The 16,890-nt window shown below is 45.8% G+C and overlaps 1 protein-coding gene and 1 long non-coding RNA gene across 2 annotated transcripts in view; both read right to left on the reverse strand.

Moving 5' to 3' along the window:
* LOC144697917 (uncharacterized) overlaps positions 1–16,890 on the reverse strand; it is a 32,075-nt gene that overhangs the window by 8,797 nt on the left and 6,388 nt on the right. The window contains exons 2-5 of the mRNA XM_078569879.1: positions 13,842–14,983; positions 5,447–5,456; positions 5,198–5,371; positions 2,765–3,564 (exon numbers count right to left, since the gene is read on the reverse strand). Coding sequence (XP_078426005.1) covers positions 2,765–3,564; positions 5,198–5,371; positions 5,447–5,456; positions 13,842–14,875 — 2,018 coding nt within the window. The 5' untranslated portion in view covers positions 14,876–14,983. The remainder of the gene's footprint in view (positions 1–2,764; positions 3,565–5,197; positions 5,372–5,446; positions 5,457–13,841; positions 14,984–16,890) is intronic.
* Positions 3,112–16,890, reverse strand: part of LOC144697374 (uncharacterized) — a 232,790-nt gene continuing 219,011 nt past the window's right edge. Inside the window, exon 2 of the long non-coding RNA XR_013580353.1 lies at positions 3,112–3,131. This is a non-coding gene — a long non-coding RNA (uncharacterized LOC144697374). The remainder of the gene's footprint in view (positions 3,132–16,890) is intronic.

Raw genomic sequence — 16,890 nt, forward strand, 5'->3', positions numbered from 1 at the left:
CGTCCAGTTCTGGGCACCATACTTGAGGGCGGATGTGAAGACATTGGAGAGAGTACAGAGGAGATTCACAAGAATGCTTGCCAGGATGAGCATGAGGATAGATTGGAGAGTTTGGGACTGTTTTCATAGGAGAAAAGAAGGCTGAGAGGAGACTTGATAGAAGTCAAAATCCTGAGGGTATGGACAGGATAAATAATGAAACTGTTCCCACTCAAGAGAACATCAAGAACTAGAGGGCACACTTTCAAAATAATTGGCAAAAGGATTAAAAGTAATGTGAGGAATTTTTTTTCACCCAGAGAGTGGTTGGAGTCTGGAACAAACTTCCTGAAAGAGGCAGGATGCTTGAGGTATTCAAAAGGGAATTGGATTGCCACCTGAAAAGAGACAATGTGCAAAGTTACAGGGATAAGGCAGGGAAGTGGGACGAGGTAGAATGCTCTTTTCAGAGAGCTAGTACAAACTTAATGGGCTGAATGGTCTCCTTTTGCACTGTAAAGATACTGTGAATAACTGGGCGGAGAGGGAATGTCACCATTAGAACAAGGAGAGTCCTTGGTTTCAATAAATGAACTGGCAGAAGGGTTAGGACAGGTTCAAGAAAAGGTTAATACTGTCATCATTCAGAAAAACACATGATAAAGGAACTGATTTCAAAGACAATCTCTAGTTGTTTGTGTGTGATGGGGAGTGCTGGGCCACGTTCAAAGGAATTAAATGATAAATGTCTGTATTGGACAATCACATGAAAATGTGAATTCAGATGAGGATATGGATTGGTGTTAGGTGGCAAGATCTGGATCTGTGTATTACTCCAGGAAGCCTTAAAATCAGAGTGACAGTATTTCAGAAGCTAGGTTCAAAATACACAGGGGTGGCGGACAAATTCATCCCCAAAACGCCTGTGAAAATTCTATCATGGGAGCAGCCACTGGAAGAAAAATTACCCCCCGTATGTGGGAGACAGGACCTGTGAGGATCAGCTCCTCCAATGACTGATTCTGCCTCTCATGATTTTGCTGCTTCTCCAGACAGAATCTGTGATTGGAGGAGCAGCTTTGCCATCCATTTTGAGGAAGGAAGCTTGCGAGCGTGCTGCCTGAGTCAGTGATGTGTGCAGGAGCTGTATCTCCCTGGGACGGAACTAGGTTTCAGAGCAGTGTGAGCCTCGTAAAGAGTGAATCAACCTGCAGAGAAGCACAGAACTCTCTCCATTCTGCCAAGTGAGCCTTGATTATTTTTATATATCTCAGGAGGTGGGTTGAAACACTCACAAGTGTACAGTACAGGTATTTGAGTAACCAGGTATTGTGAACTCACTGGCTAATCACATATGCCAAATTAGAAGTTGAGATATATTTGTCAAGGTTTACATTCTTAAACAGTTATGTGCTGGTTAACGCTCACAGGCAACATACAGAACCCCCGTTCTGAGCTGATCTCAGCTGGTATAGTGATGTTACTGATGAATTTTGAATGTAATTATGCACACAATGAAGATCAGAAAGACAAGAGTTTTTTCCTGCTCCACCATCTGATCCAAAAAACATTCTGCGTTTATTTACCAAATATAAGCGCTTTATGATTTGAACAGTATTCAATAAAATGAGTAAAACCTGAAACCAAGGATAAAAAGTATCTGGTTAACTTAATTTCAACAAAATGGAATGTGTTCAATCTACTTTGATCAATGCAGCAGGTCCTGTTTTTATCCAGAAAGAGGTTCACTTGACATAGAATGTTAGAAAGTGTCTTTATTTGATGATAGGTGAATATAATTGTCAGGGGGTTTGATATAAACCCTGCCAAGTGCTACTTTTTCAAATCAGTTTTCCAAAGAGAAAAGGAGCACAGACAGAGTTGACAGCAACTTCAGCTTATCCATAGACAGTGAAAACAATGTCAGTCAGTCATGCAGTGAGACTGCACATGAGGCAGATCCTTTCTATAATACGTTTGTTTTTAGAAATACAGAACTTATAAACTTCCCATGTAAGTGCAGGAAATTCAACATCTGCACTTTCACCTCCTCCTTTCCCACTGTCCAGGGGCTGTTCATTCCCAATAAGTTACCTTGTATCAAATGGTTGGAATTTTCATGAAGGAAATGGAGTATGGGAGATTAATTTAAAATAAATTAACAAAAACATCTTACTTATAGATTCCAAGTTAAAAGATTTAATACATACACAGTGTGCGGTATTTGTGCTGTTATCTATTGAAAGATGGGACACCCAAAAAGATCAACGTAAATACACAAGATAATGTTACTGTGTGACTGTAGCACCTAATAGTGAGAATGAAAAAGGAGCCCCTGAAACCCAACTCGTAGTTCTCCGAAATCAAAGAATAGCCCTCAAGAAAATCTCAAGAGCCTTTGAAGAAAAAAATATTTTGACAGCTGTATCTTTGAGATACTGAATGGTAGATTTTGCACCAAAGGTCAATTTAAGATTCAAAAAGAAGTTCATAATTTTATTGTAAGTGGGTTCCTCTTGAGAGTTCTTAAACTAAGGAGAAAGATCACAGATGGTGCTTTTAAAAAGGGACACTGCAGCCTCGAAAGTCAGTGACATCTCCAGAATATTAAACTCCACCCAGTTATTGGGCTAACATCAGCATAAAGAAACAAAATATTGTCAGGCTATCAATACTAAACACGACTAACAGCAGGAATAACAGCAGAATCCGATCCCTGCAGTCACTTATGAACTTGCTGATGTCTCAGGAGGCATCATGACTGAGTGAATCCCTTTCCACACACATAGAGTTGAATGGTCTCTTCTCAGTGTGAATGCGTTGGTGGGTCAGCAGGTTGAAAGACTTTGCAAATCCCTTCCCACACAGCGAGCAAGTGAATGGTCTCTCCCCAGTGTGAACTCGCTGGTGTGCAGTGAGATTGGATGACCGATTGAATCCTTTCCCACACACGGAGCAGATGAACGGTCTCTCCCCAGTGTGAACTCGATGATGTAAAACGAGGTTGGAAGACTGCCTGAACCTCTTTCCACAGTAAGTGCAGCTGAATGGCTTCTCCTCAGTGTGAGTTCGCAGGTGTCTCAGCAGGGTGGGCAAAACCGTGAATCCCTTCCCACACGTGGAGCAGGTGAACGGTCTCTCCCCAGTGTGAACTCGCTGGTGTAATGCTAGGTTGGATGACTGAGTGAATCTCTTACCACACTCAGAGCAGGTGAACAGCCTCTCCCCAGTGTGAGTGCGTTGGTGTGCAGTGAGGGCAGAAGAATGCCTGAATTTCTTCCCACAGGAAGTGCAGTTGAATGGTTTCTCCTCAGAGTGAATTCGCTGGTGTGACCAAAGGCCAGATGACTGAGTGAATCCCTGCCCACACACAGGGCAGGTGAACGGCCTCTCCCCGCTATGAACTCGCTGGTGTAATGATAGGTTGGATGACTGAGTGAATCCCTTTCCACACTCGGAGCAGGTGAACGGCCTCTCCCCAGTGTGACTGCGTTGATGGTTTTCCAGCAGGGATGGGTAACTGAATCCTTTCCCACAATCATCACATTTCCACAGTTTCTCCATTGTGTGGGTGCGTTTGTGTTCCTATAGGTTGGACAATTGCTTGAAGCCTCATCCACACAGAACATGTGCACAGCTTCTCCCTCCTGTGAATACTGTGATGTTTTCCTCAGGCTGTGTGACTGGTTAAAACTCTTCCCACAGTCAGTTCACTGGAACACTCTCTCTCGGGTCTGTGTCTTGGTGCTGTTCCAGTCACACTGATGTTTGAAATCTTTTCCCTCAGACAGAACAAACATTTCTTCTTCCACATTCAAAGGCGGATGATATTGAGGTCCCGATGAATGGAATGACTCAACCAAAACTTGATATGAGGTTTGATCTGAATTTCACTTCTGCAATCCTTCACTTCGAAGTGGCTGTGAAAGAAGTTCACTAAAGTCATCACCATAGGTATTTTTCTTTTCTCTTCCCGTGCCCAGTGGCATATGATGTAGACAAATCATGTGCTTACATCTGTTTCCATAGCTACTTCGTCCTGGAACAGTTTGCTAGCCTATCACCAGAGACAATTGCATGAGGGTGCTATCACACATCAAGCACAGCTGACCAGGGGACTCTCCCACTCTTACTGCCTGTCATTGGCATTTTGGAAGGATTTACAGGTTCATAAGCAACCTGTTTGGAATACACTGTATGAGCACGTCGTCCATGGCCATCAAGTCCTTAAGTGGAACCTGGAGCTTCAGCTCAGAGGCAGGGACACTACTCAATGCGCCACAAGTTCTTCCCCATCACTGTAAGAACAGAACAGGAATTCAAAACGGACAATTCTAGTTTCTCTCGAACATAAATTTACCTCCCTTGTTCCTCCAGAGCTGTGAATCCCTGTCACACAAGCTCTCACTCCTCCCTGTGCTGAAATCCAAACCCCCCATCGCGCCATCTCCACCATTCCCTTCCTACACTCACATTTACTTCCTCCCTCTCCTTTGCTCTGACTGGGTTCAATTCTCAAGCCTTTGTGTGCAAAGTGAGAACAAAATCAATGAATCAATCATTTTCTCTCCTGATCACTGGGACCCTGAAGCCCCGCCCACTCTCTGTTGCTTCACCGAAATGGCCGCACATAAAGCATAAAGTCCCGGAGCTGCAAAACGCGGGACCTGCAGGTTCTTACTGGGGGTTTGGGGCCTCCAGCGGGTGTTTCTGAATCCTCCCCGCCCACCTCCCAGGGTTTCCTTCCTTCCCACAGATCAGATTCCTCATTGATTTGAGCCCAAAGTGTAATCGCTTATTTATTGTCCCCCCTCCCCCATCCTCTGATGTGAACCATCCTCCACTCGCTGACCCAGGATGGCGGCCGTTAACCTGGGCCTGTTCCCGGGAGGGAGAAGCCCCGCAGCTGCAAACCAGGAGCTGACAATTATTCCTCAGGGTTTGCGGATCCACAAAGTGTTTCCAAATCCTCCCCGTCCAGCCGCCGGCTCCATCGCTCCCTCCCTCCCGGGCCTGTCACCGTGGGGTAAACACGGGGCCTGGGGCCTACCCCAGAAGTTGATCCAGTTCCCAGTCCAGCCGCGGTTTCCATTCCTACCCTGTGCTCACAATCGCCTCCCGAAGCGTCCGCTCCTCCTCACTCTGTCACCATGACTGACACTGAGCATGCTCAGAGCGCACACCCACACTGCACCTGCGCACTGGGAGCTGGGCTCACCGGCTGCCGCCATCTTGGGAGAGGAAGGTGGGTCTTGTTCAGGGAGCCAGAATGATGAACGGCCATCTTGGTGAAGGCAGGGGAGTAAGGGCGGGGCTTCCTCCCCGGCGACTGGCCCGGGTTACCCGGGCAACCGGCCGCCGCCATCTTGCGCTGAGGGTTTTCCATCCGGGTCTTTAGTGAAGGAATGGACAATTAGCTGGAGTTAGTTTGAAAACTGTTCAGAGGAAGGTCTGAAATCAGATTTACATCCAGATACCTGTAAGGACAATAAAGTTTACATCAATTATGTGTTTAAAATGAAATCAGAATGCTGGAAATACTCAGTTCTGAAGAAGAATCATATTGGATTGGACATGTTAAATCTGTTTCTCTCTCTTCACAGAAGCTGCCAAACCTGCTGAGGATTTCCAGAACTTTCTGTTTTTATTTCAGATTTCCAGCATTCACACTATTTTACTAAAATTATGTTTTTCTAAAAATTTGTTGTATGACTAGTTAAGAGTAAAATAATTGTTACCATTTAAATGTACAAATCAGTGATATTTATTTGTGTAACTGAGACTCGGCTGTTCAGGAACAATGTCAGAAATCACTTCACAGAAAATATAGTGGAAACCTGGAAATCTGTTGAGATTTCGTCAGTTAACAGTTTAAAAACTGAGATTGCTGGACATTTGTGAGGCAAGAGTATTAAGGGTTATGGAATGTGGGTGGATTTAATGTAGAAATCAGGCACCTACATACTGGAGCTCAATGTCTGAGGTTGAACTGATTCTGGTTTTGCTTTGAAGGTGGTGTTGGTTTCCCGTCTGTTCTGTTGATTATATCCACGCCCATGGGTAATTTTCTCAAGGTGAGATGCAGAGAGGAAAATGGAGAATGGGGCTGGTGCAATGACGCAGCCTTGTCTGATCCCATTCTTCACTGAGATAGGGTCTGTGGTGGTTCCGTTGATGAGGATCACGGCTGTCATATCATCATGGAGTAGGCAGAGGATGGTGGCAAATTTCTGAAGACAGCCACATTTGAGGAGGATATGGATAAAATGTGATGTTTGACAATGTAAAAGGCTTTTGTGAGGACAAAAAGGCTAAGGACAGCGTTTGGTGCTGTTCCTTGCAATTTTCTTGGGTTTGCCGTGCAGTGAAGATCACGTCTCTGGTGCCTTTCGATGGGGGAAAACCGCACTGTGAATCTGGAAGGAGCTCTTTGGCCACTAAGAAAAGGTGATTGAGGAGAATCCTTGTTATGATTTTTCCTGTGGCAGGCAGCAGGGAGACTCCTCTGTAATTACCGCAATCAGACTTGTCTCCCTTCCTGAAAATCGTCACAATCACAGTGTCCCAGAGATTCCCCAACATGGACTCTTTGGTGAGGAGGGATATGAGGTTGTGCAACCGGGCCAGGAGTGTAACTCCACCGTGTTTCAGAATTCTGGCAGGGATTCCATCTGCTCGAGAGGTCTTCTTGTTTTTCAGCTGTCAAATGGCTTTTTCATTTTCATGCTGGACCGTGGTGGCACCAAGACTGAGCCAAATGGGGTATTGAGGAATGGAGTTGAGGACCTCGAAGTCAAAAACAGAGTCTTGGTTGAGGAGTTCTTCAAAATGTTCTCTCCAGTGACACTGGCTGACTCTCTGTCCTTGATGAGCTCCCTCCGTGCTTGGCTGTCAGTGAGGTTGGCCCTTAAGTGCTTGAGCCATAGATTGTCTTGACAGCGCTGAGGAAACCACAAATGTTGTTTCTGTCCACGAGTCGTTGGATCTCCTGTGCACTTTCTGCCCACCATCTGTTATTTGTCTTTTGGTTTTTTACCACCTACCAGTCCCAGTCCAACACCCAGCCCCCAGCGCCCCCTGCTCCATTGATTAAGAATAATGATGAAACCATGGAAAATGTGGACCATTTTCTGTATCTTGGGAGCTTCAACTCGATGAAGGCAGACATAGACGACAACATTCCTCATCGCCTTCAGTGTTCCAGCTCAGCCTTCGGCAAAATGAAGAACAGACTATCTGAGGACCAGGATGTCAAACCTGGGACTCAGGTCATGGGTTACTGGGCAGCAGTGATCCCTGTGCTCCTACAGGCTTCAGAGACTTGGACAACCTACATCACGTACCTCAGAGCACTGGAGATGTACCACCAGCGATGCCTTCACAAGATCCTCCAAATCCAGTGGCAAGAAAGGCTGTCTAACAGCAATGTCCTTTCCCAAGCCACCTCGCCCGGCATTGAGAGGCTGATCACTTAAGACCAGCTCTGCTGGATGGGACATTTGTTGGTATTCTCGACACCAGACTCCCAAAGCAACTGTTCTACTTGGAACTCAGTCACAGCAGGAGACTGCCAGGAGGACAGCGGAAAAGCTTTAGAGAATGATGTGATTGCACTGGAGAGAGAGTGCAGAGGAGATTCACTGGGACATTGCCTGGGCTGGAGCATTTCAGCTATGAAGAGAGACTAGATAGGCGGGGATTGTTTTCCTTAGAGCAGAGAAGGCTGAGGGAGGACCTGATTCAGCTGTACAAAGTTATGAGGGGCATGGATAGGAAGAAACTTTTCCCCTTAGTGGAGGGGTCAGTAACCAGGGGGCATAGATTTAAGGTGATGGGCTGAAGGTTTAGAGGGGATTTGAGGAAAGTATTTTCACCCAGAGGGCGGGGGCATCTGCAACTCACTGCCTGAAAGGGCGGTAGAGGCAAGAAACCTTACAACATTTAAGAAGTATTGAGATGAACACTTGAAATACCATAGCATACAAGGCTATGGGCCAAGTGCTGGAAAATGGGATTAGAGTAGATAGGGACTTGATGACTGGCACGGAAGATCAAGCATTGAACTTATCAGCCATCTCAGAACCCTACAAATCAGAGTGGAAGCAAGTCACCTTCAAACCCGAGAGACTGCCTAAGGAATAGGCAGTTTGGGCAGATCAGGGAGGTGGGCCTCCCTTCCTGGTGGCAAGCCCTGGTTACTCCAGTTGCTGGTTCCCATTTGAGTGAGGAAGGCAGGGCTTGTTCAGCCAGCAGGGTGCATGTGCAGCCATCTTGGTGAGGGCCAATCGAATAGGCAGGATTTCAGGGTCCCAGTGACCAGGAAAGAAAATTATTGACTCATTGATTTTATTCTCAGTCTGCAAACAGGGAGTAGCGAACTGAACCCAGACAGAGTAAAGGGAGTGAGAAAACTGAGAATGGAGGAAAGAAACTTAACTGGATTTTGTGCAGGCAAGAGAGAGAGTGTGTGAGATGTGGAGCAAAAATGAAAAATATTCCACAGAAACTAGAACTGTCAGTTCTGAATTTCTATCCTGGAGTTACAGCGATGACATTTGTAAACTCCTTTCACAGGGCATTAGAAAGGGAGGATTTACAGACGGGAAACTCAAACCAAACATCACGTCAAGATCTGACAGAACCACTCGATGCATCTGGACCTGAATATCATTGGCCTTTAAACGTGAAGGAGAAATACTTGTCTCTTCTGTCTGTGGGAAAAGATTTCAAACATCAGTGTGACTGGAAAAATAGAGACACACACACCTGAGTGAGAGTGTTCCAGTGCACAACTGTGGAAAGAGCTTTAACCAGTTGGCCTGAAAAAGCATCACATTGTTCACAGTGGGAGAAACTGTACATGTGTTGTGTGTGTGGATGAGGCTTCAACTAATCATCCAACCTGGAGAGACACATGGACACGGGGACCATGGAGAAACTGGAAATGTGAGGACTGTGGGAAAGGATTCAATTATCCATCCCTTCTGGAAATCCATCGACGTAGCCACATTGGGGCCGGCACCATGGAGAAACCGTGGAAATGTGAGGACTGTGGTAAAGGATTCTATTATCCACACCAGCTGGAAATGCATCGACGCAGTCGCACTGGGGAGAAGCTGTTCATCTGTTCCGTGCGTGGGAACGGATTTACTTGAACATCCTGCCTCATGTTACATCAGCAAATTCACACTGAAGAGAGGACGTTCAGCTGCACATACTGTGGAAAGAGGTTCAAGCGGTCATCCCATCTCACTGCACATCAGCAACTTCACACTGGGGAGAGGCTATTCACCTGCTCTGTGTGTGGGAAGGGATTCACTCATTCATCCGGTCTTCAGTCACACCAACAAATTCACACTGAAGAGAAGGCATTCAACTGTACTTCCTGTAGAAAGAGGTTCAGGCATTCATCTGCCCTTGTTGAACACCAGCGAGTTCACGCTGGGGAGAGGCCATTCACCTGCTCTGTGTGTGGGAGGGGATTTGCTCGGTCATCCACCCTGCTGTCACACCAGTGAATTCACACTGGGGAGAGACCGTTTTACTGCACTTGCTGTGGAACGAGGTTCAGGTGTTCAGCCGACCTCGATTCACATAAGCGAGTTCACACCGGGGAGAGGCCATTCACCTGCTCTGTGTGTGGGAAGGGATTCACTCAGTCATCCACCCTGCTGACACACCAGCGAGTTCACACTGGGGAGAAGCCATTCAGCTGCACTTCATGTGGGAAGAGTTTCAGGCTGTCATCCACCCTCACTGCTCACCAACGCACACACACTGGGGAGAGACCGTTCACCTGTTCCGTGTGTGGGAAGGGATTCACTCAGTCTGGGAGCCTGCAATTACACGAACGCACTCACACTGGGGAGAAGCCAATCACCAGCTCCACATGTGGGAAGGGATTCACTCAGTCTGGCAGCCTGCATTTACATGAACGCACTCATACCGGAGAGAAGCCATTCACCTGCTCCGTGTGTGGGAAGGGATTCACTCAGCCTGGCAGCCTGCTGAGACACCAGCGAGTTCACAAGTGACTGCAAGGATTGGATTCTGCTATTATTGCTGCTGTTAATCACGTCCAGGACTAATAGTCTGATAATATCTGGCTTGTTTCTGTTGATGTTAACAACCCTATAACTGGCTGGAGTTTAATACTCTGGAGATGTCACTGATTTTCGGAGCTGTAGTGTCCCTTTTTAAAAACACCATCTGTGATCTTTCCCTTTAATTCAAGAACCCTCAACAGGAACTCATTTACAATAAAATTATGAACTTTTACTTCAATCTTAAATTGGTCTTTGCAAATTCAGTGTCTGACAGGTTCCACTGATTAACATCTCCAATTAGGAAGTGCGAATTAATCTTTGCTGACAATCAGGATCAGTTCCACAGGACATATGTGATACAAACATTTTGGAAAAACAAAGGTGACAGAGGAGATTGCAACAAACTACAGGGACATCTCACTCCTTAGTGTCATTGGGAAGGTCTTTGCTGGGATTATGCTTAATGATTTCATCAACTTGCAGACTGAGTGTATCCAGAAGCACAGAGCTGGCAGATCTACAGTGAACGTGATCTTCTCCAGATGCCAGCTATAAAAGAAGTGTAGAGAACAGGATATACCTCTTTTTACCTTACAGTGTAGATCTCAGGAAAGCATTTGGCACCCTCAGCAGGGCAGGACTCGACAAGAGTTTGGAGAAAATTGACTGTCCACCAAAGCTGCTCAGTCTCAGCCACTCCTTTCATGGCAACATGCAGTGTCCTGATTATTGATGCCATACGACTCTGATTATTAACTGAAATAATTCTGATTATTAATTAGCATCCTGATAAGTGCAATAATTTTCTGGTTATTGAAGCAGTAGGCAGCTGATTATTAATGCGATTGGAACTGTAATTAATGTAATTAATGCTGATTATTAATGTATTAGGATGATGATTATTTATACAATAAGATCCTGATTGTTGATGCAATGGCCACCAGAATATTAATGTAATAATATCCTGATTATTAATGTGTTGAGATCCTGAATCTTAAAGTAATTGGACTCTGATCATTAATTTAATAGGAACCTGAGCATTGATGTAATAGGATCCTCATTTTGATGCAGTAGGATTCTGATTATTAATGTAACAGTGTCCTGATTGTTAAATACATTATGATCCCGATTATTAATACATTATGATCCCGATTATTAATACATTATGATCCTGATTATTGAAGAAATCGACTTTCCAGAAAAAAATGAACGCCAACCTTTTCACAAGTGTTTTTTGCAGCAACAATTGGGCCTCAGAGAGTCGCCCATTAGGCCGCACCCACTAACAAAACAAAAACCGAGAGGATTTACAGGGGCCTCGCAGCTGTCAGGAAACAGTTGGAGCTCCACGGCAGCCATTGCTGCCTCGGAGCTCGCGAGCCCAAAATCTTGACTCACACCCCATTGTGGTCACAACCCTCAGTTTGGGAAGCCCTCAAATACACTGAGACTATAAAATGGGAACTGGCTTTGAAAGCTCTTGTCACAGTCAAAGCATTTAAACCCTCTCCAGTATGAACTCGTTGGTGTGTTTAGAGGCTGGATGACCGAGTGAATCCCTGCCCACGCGTGGAGCAGGTGAACAGCCTCTCCCCAGTGTGCAGGCACTGATGACTTTCCAACTCAAATGAGTAATTAATCCCTTTCCACTGTCCCTGCATTAACACGGTTTCTCCCCAGTGTGACTGAGCTTGTGTCTTGACGGGCCAGATGATCGGCTGAATCCTTGTCCAGGGATATGGGTAAAGAGTGGGGGGAGTGGGATTAACTGGATTGCTCTTTGAAAGAGCCAGTGCAGATTCGATGAGCCAAGTGGCCTCCTTCTGTGCTGTACTATAATGAGATGTGATTCTATAACAGGATAATGATTCATAATAAACACGATATGATCGAATCATAGAGCTGACAAGGTGGCCATTCCACACAAAGAAGGCAAACATTTCCCGTCTGATTCAGGTCACTGTGTTTATGTATAAATACTATTTGGAAATTTGTTGCTAAAAATGTCTGCAGAAGGTTTGGGTGGAATGTGGGAATTGAATCCACATTCCCAGGTCCAAAGCCTCGGCCTCTGGAATACTAGTCCAGTGATGTTATCACTGTGACACCATCTGCCCTACGTTTAGGGTGAGAACACACACAGGCGGCAGAGTTTTGGATGATCTCGTTTCCAGGTTGTTGGTGGGGTGGCAGGGCAGGGTCAATGCGAGAGACTGGCCAGGAATGTATTAGAATAGTCAAGTCATGGGTATGAGGAGAATTTCAGCAACAGATGAGCTGGGGTAAGGTGGAGACGGGTGACGTTACGGAGGGGGAAATATCTGGTATTAATGATGGTGTGGATATGTGGCTGGAAAGTCATCTTGGGTTCAAATATGACACCAAGATTGTGAAGAGTGTGGTTCAGCCTCAGACATTTCCCAGGGAGAGGGATGGACTCAGTAGTTAGGGATCAGAATTTGTAGTGGTGACCGAAGACAATGGCTGTGGTCTTCCAAATTTTTAATTGGAAGAAATTTCTGCTCATCCAGTGCTGGATGTCGGATGAACAATTTGATAATTCAGTAATAGTGGAGGAATGGAGAGGGATGTTGGAGAGGTAGTACTGGGTGTTGTCAGTACATGGGAAAACTAACATGATGTTTTTGGATGATGTCGCTTGGTGGCAGCATGTAGATGAGAAATAGGAGGGTCCAAGAATAGATCCTTGGGGAAAACCAAGTTCAAGGACGTTGGAGAAGAAAGGGAGTGGTAGCAGATGGTGTGGTAGTTTGCAAAGAAGGTGGGTGAAGGGTTTTTTTCAGGAAGGGTAAGGGTGAGAGGGGCATAACCAGAAGAGAGAGAGCACTGTTAACAATATCAGCAACACAGGGAAGATGGATGGTCAGCAGTTTGGCAGGAATAGAATCGAGGGACCAGGAGGTGGGTCTCCTGCACAAGAAGAGCTCTGACTGGGCATGATGGGAGATAGGAGAGGAACTGTGAGTTCAGGGCTTGGACATGGGGGAACTTTAGAGACAGTTTGGCCCTGTGGCATAGTGGAAGGGAGGGGAGTAGCAGAGGCAGGTGAAAGGATTGTCTCAATCTTAGTGACAAAGAAGCTCCATGAGCTCCTCACACTTGTGGTTGTTGGTAAGGGTGGAGGAGACAGAGAGCCCTTCAAAAGGAATTAACTTATATATTAGTGACATTAAAGGGGGAGGCAGTGGTGTAGTAGTATCGTCATTGGATGAATAATCCTGAGACCAGCTGGTAATGGTCTGGAGACCTAGGTTCAAATCCCACGACGGTATATGGTGAAATTTAAATTCAATAAAAATCTGGAACAAAAAGTTTAATGATGACCATAAATTGATTGTTGTAAAAACCCATCTAGTTCACTAATGCTCTTTAGGGAAGGAAATCTGCCGTCCTTACCCAGTCTGGTCTACCAGACCCAAAGCACTGTGGTTTATTTTTAAATGGCCCAGCAAGACACTCGGTTGTATCAAACCGTTATGAAGTCTATAAGGAAAGAAACTGAACCTACACCACATAGACTGCAGCAGTTCAAGAAGGCAGCTCACCACCTTCTCAAGGGCAATTAGGGGTGATCAATAAATGCTGGCCTAGCCAGCGAGGCCCACATCCCATGAATGAACAAAAAAAGATTCAACACACTGCATGTTTAGTACAAAGCTGATTTATTTTTCTCTTGTCAACAATATTTTCCCCTATAACTGGTCTGGGATTTATTAACATGAATAGGAACAGACACCACTGAACATGGTTCAGTCCTGGATGTGATTAACAGCAAAATCTAATCATTGCAGTTACTTGTGAACTCGCTGATGCTTCAGTAGGTGGGATGTCTGAGCGAATCCCTTCCCACACTCGGAGCAGGTGAACGGCCTCTCCCTGGTGTGAATTCGCTGGTGTACAGTGAGTTGAGATGATTTCCTGAACCTAGTCCCACAGTGAGAGCACTTGAACGGCCTCTCGTCAGTGTGAACACGTTGATGCGACATAAATTCCCAGGAAGTTTTATAGCACTTCCCGCAGTCTGGGCATTTAAAAGGTCTCTCATCAGTGTGAACTCGCTGGTGTTTCAGCAGGGTGGATGATTGAGTGAATCCCTTCCCACATTTAGAGCAGGTGAATGGCCTCTCCCCAGTGTGAAGTCGCTGGTGTACAATGAGTTGAGATGATCGCTTGAATCCAGTCCCGCAGTGAGAGCACCTGAACGGTCTCTCGTCAGTGTGAACACGTTGATGGGACATCAGTTCCCAGGAACTTTTATAGGACTTCCCACATTGTGGGCATTTAAAGGGTCTCTCATCAGTGTGAACACGTTGATGGGACATCAGTTCCCCAGAACTTTTAAAGCACTTCCCGCAGTCCAGACATTTAAAAGGTCTCTCGTCAGTGTGAACTCGCTGGTGTCTCAACAGGGTGGATAAATGGGTGAATCCCCTCCCACACTCTGAGCAGGAGAATGGTCTCTCCCCAGTGTGAACTCGCTGATGTTTCAGCAGGTTGGAGGAATCAGTGAACCCTTTCCCACATGCAGAGCAGGTGAACAGCCTCTCTCCAGTGTGAACTCGTTGGTGTGTTAGCAAGTTCGATGATCGAGTAAATCCTTTCCCACATATGGAGCAGATGAATGGTCTCTCTCCAGTGTGAGTGCGTCGATGAGTTTCCAGTTCAGACGGGTAACCAAATGCCTCCTCACAGTCCCCACATTTCCACGGTTTCTCCCCTGTGTGAATGCGCTTGTGTCTTGACAAACCAGATGATTGGCTGAAGCCTCGTCCACACACAGAACATATGTAAAGTTTCTCCCCACTGTGAATGGCGCTTTTTCCTTCCATGTTCAAAATCCAATGTATTCAAGTTACGATAAACTGGACGACTCCGTCAGACCCTGATGTGATGTTTGGTCTCAGTTTCCATCATGCAAATCTTCTCCTTCTGACACCCTGTGAAATCAATTTAAAACAGGAAAAAAGGAGTGAGAGAGAACCCACAAAAACACTCAGGCAGGTTGTGAAATTGAGCTGAAAGAATCTGGTAATTTGTGCGGCCGGCACAAGGAAAAAGTGACCATGAAAACTGCTGGATTGTCGTAAAAACTCAACTGGTTCACTAATGTCCTTCAGGGAAGGGAACCTGCTACCCGGTCTGGGCCTATAGAAGACTCGAGCCTCCATGTGGAGAGGAGAGTGAGAGAGGATTGGGATCAGGCGCAGAGAAGGAGAGGGATTTTCTATTTCCGCAACTTGACCAGAACTTTGACAGACTTTCCAAAACACTCAACCCCCAGCACCTAGAGGAACAGGATAACAGGTGTATGTGAACAGCATCACCTCCAATCTCCCCTCCAAGTTACACTCCGTCCTGACTTGTCTGACATCCAGTACCGGATGAACACAAATTTCCTCCATTTAAACATTGGGAAGACTGAAGCTATTCCCTTCAGTCCCCACTACCAACCCTAGACACTGACTCCAGCCCTCTCCTTGACAACAGTCTGAGTCTGAAACATTGGTGTCATATTTGACCCCAAGGCAAGCTCCCAACCGCATATTAGCATCATCGTCAAGACTAGATTCCACCTCAGTGACATCGCCAGACTCCACCCCAGCCTCATCTCATCTGCTGCTGAAACTATCATCCATCCCTTTGTTACCTCCAAGATATCTATGCTCCTCTAATTCTGACTTCCCGAGTATTCCTGATTTTATTTGCTCCACGTTTGGTGGCCACATCTGCAACTGCCAAGATCTTAAGCTGCGGAATTTTCTCCCTAACCCTCTCCACCTTTCTATCTTCCTTTCCTTCTTTCAGATACTCCTGAAAACTGACTTCAGCTTCTGGTACCCTGTCAGTCTACAGAAGCAATCACTAGTTGTCAGGATAGAAACATAGGGATAGGAGAAGGCCATTCAGCCCATCTAGCCTGCTCCGCCATTCAATACTATCATGGCTGATCGAACACTTAAATGCCTTTTACCCACACTATCCCCATCACCCTTTACGTTATTGTTAATCAGAAATCTATCAATATCTACCTTAAACATACTCAGTGACTAAGCTTCCACTACCCTCTGGGGTAGAGAATTCTAAAAATTCACAACCCTCTGAGTATCACAGAGTCACAGAAAATCACAGAGCAGAAGAGGCCCTTCAGCCCATCGAGTCTGCACTGACACGTGAGAAACACCTGACCTACTTACCTAATCCCATTTACCAGCACTTGGGCCATAGCCTTGAACGTTATGATGTGCCAAGTGCTCATCCAGGTACTTATTAAAGGATGTGAGACAACCTGCCTCCACCAGCTTCCCAGGCAGCACATTCCAGACTGTCACCACCCTCTGGGACTGGGGGTCTGAAATGCATTTGTTTCAATGCGAGAAGTATAACAGGCAAGGCAGATGAGCTTAGAGCTTGGATTAGTACTTGGGGCTATGATGTTATTGCTATTACAGAGACTTGGTTGAAGGATGGATAGGATTGGCAGATAAACGTTCCAGGATTTAGATGTTTCAGGCAGGATAGAGAGGGATGTAGAAGAGATGGGGGAGTTGCACTGCTGGTTAAGGGGAATATCACAGCTGTACAACAGGAGGACACCTCATTGGGCTCATGCAGCGAGGCAATATGGGTAGAGCTCCGGAATAGAAAAGGTGCAGTCTCAATGTTGGGGTTTTACTATAGGGCTCCCAATTGCCGGAGGGAGATTGAGGAACAGTTATGTCGGCAGATTTTGGAAAGATGTAAGAGCAATAGGGTTGTTGTGGTGGGTGATTTTAACTTTCCCTATATTGACTGGGAATCACTTAGTGCTAGGGGTTTGGATGGTGCAGAATTTGTAAGGTGCATC

Source organism: Cetorhinus maximus, chromosome 23, assembly GCF_964194155.1.
Source record: "Cetorhinus maximus chromosome 23, sCetMax3.hap1.1, whole genome shotgun sequence".
Classification (NCBI taxonomy): Eukaryota; Metazoa; Chordata; class Chondrichthyes; order Lamniformes; family Cetorhinidae; genus Cetorhinus; species Cetorhinus maximus.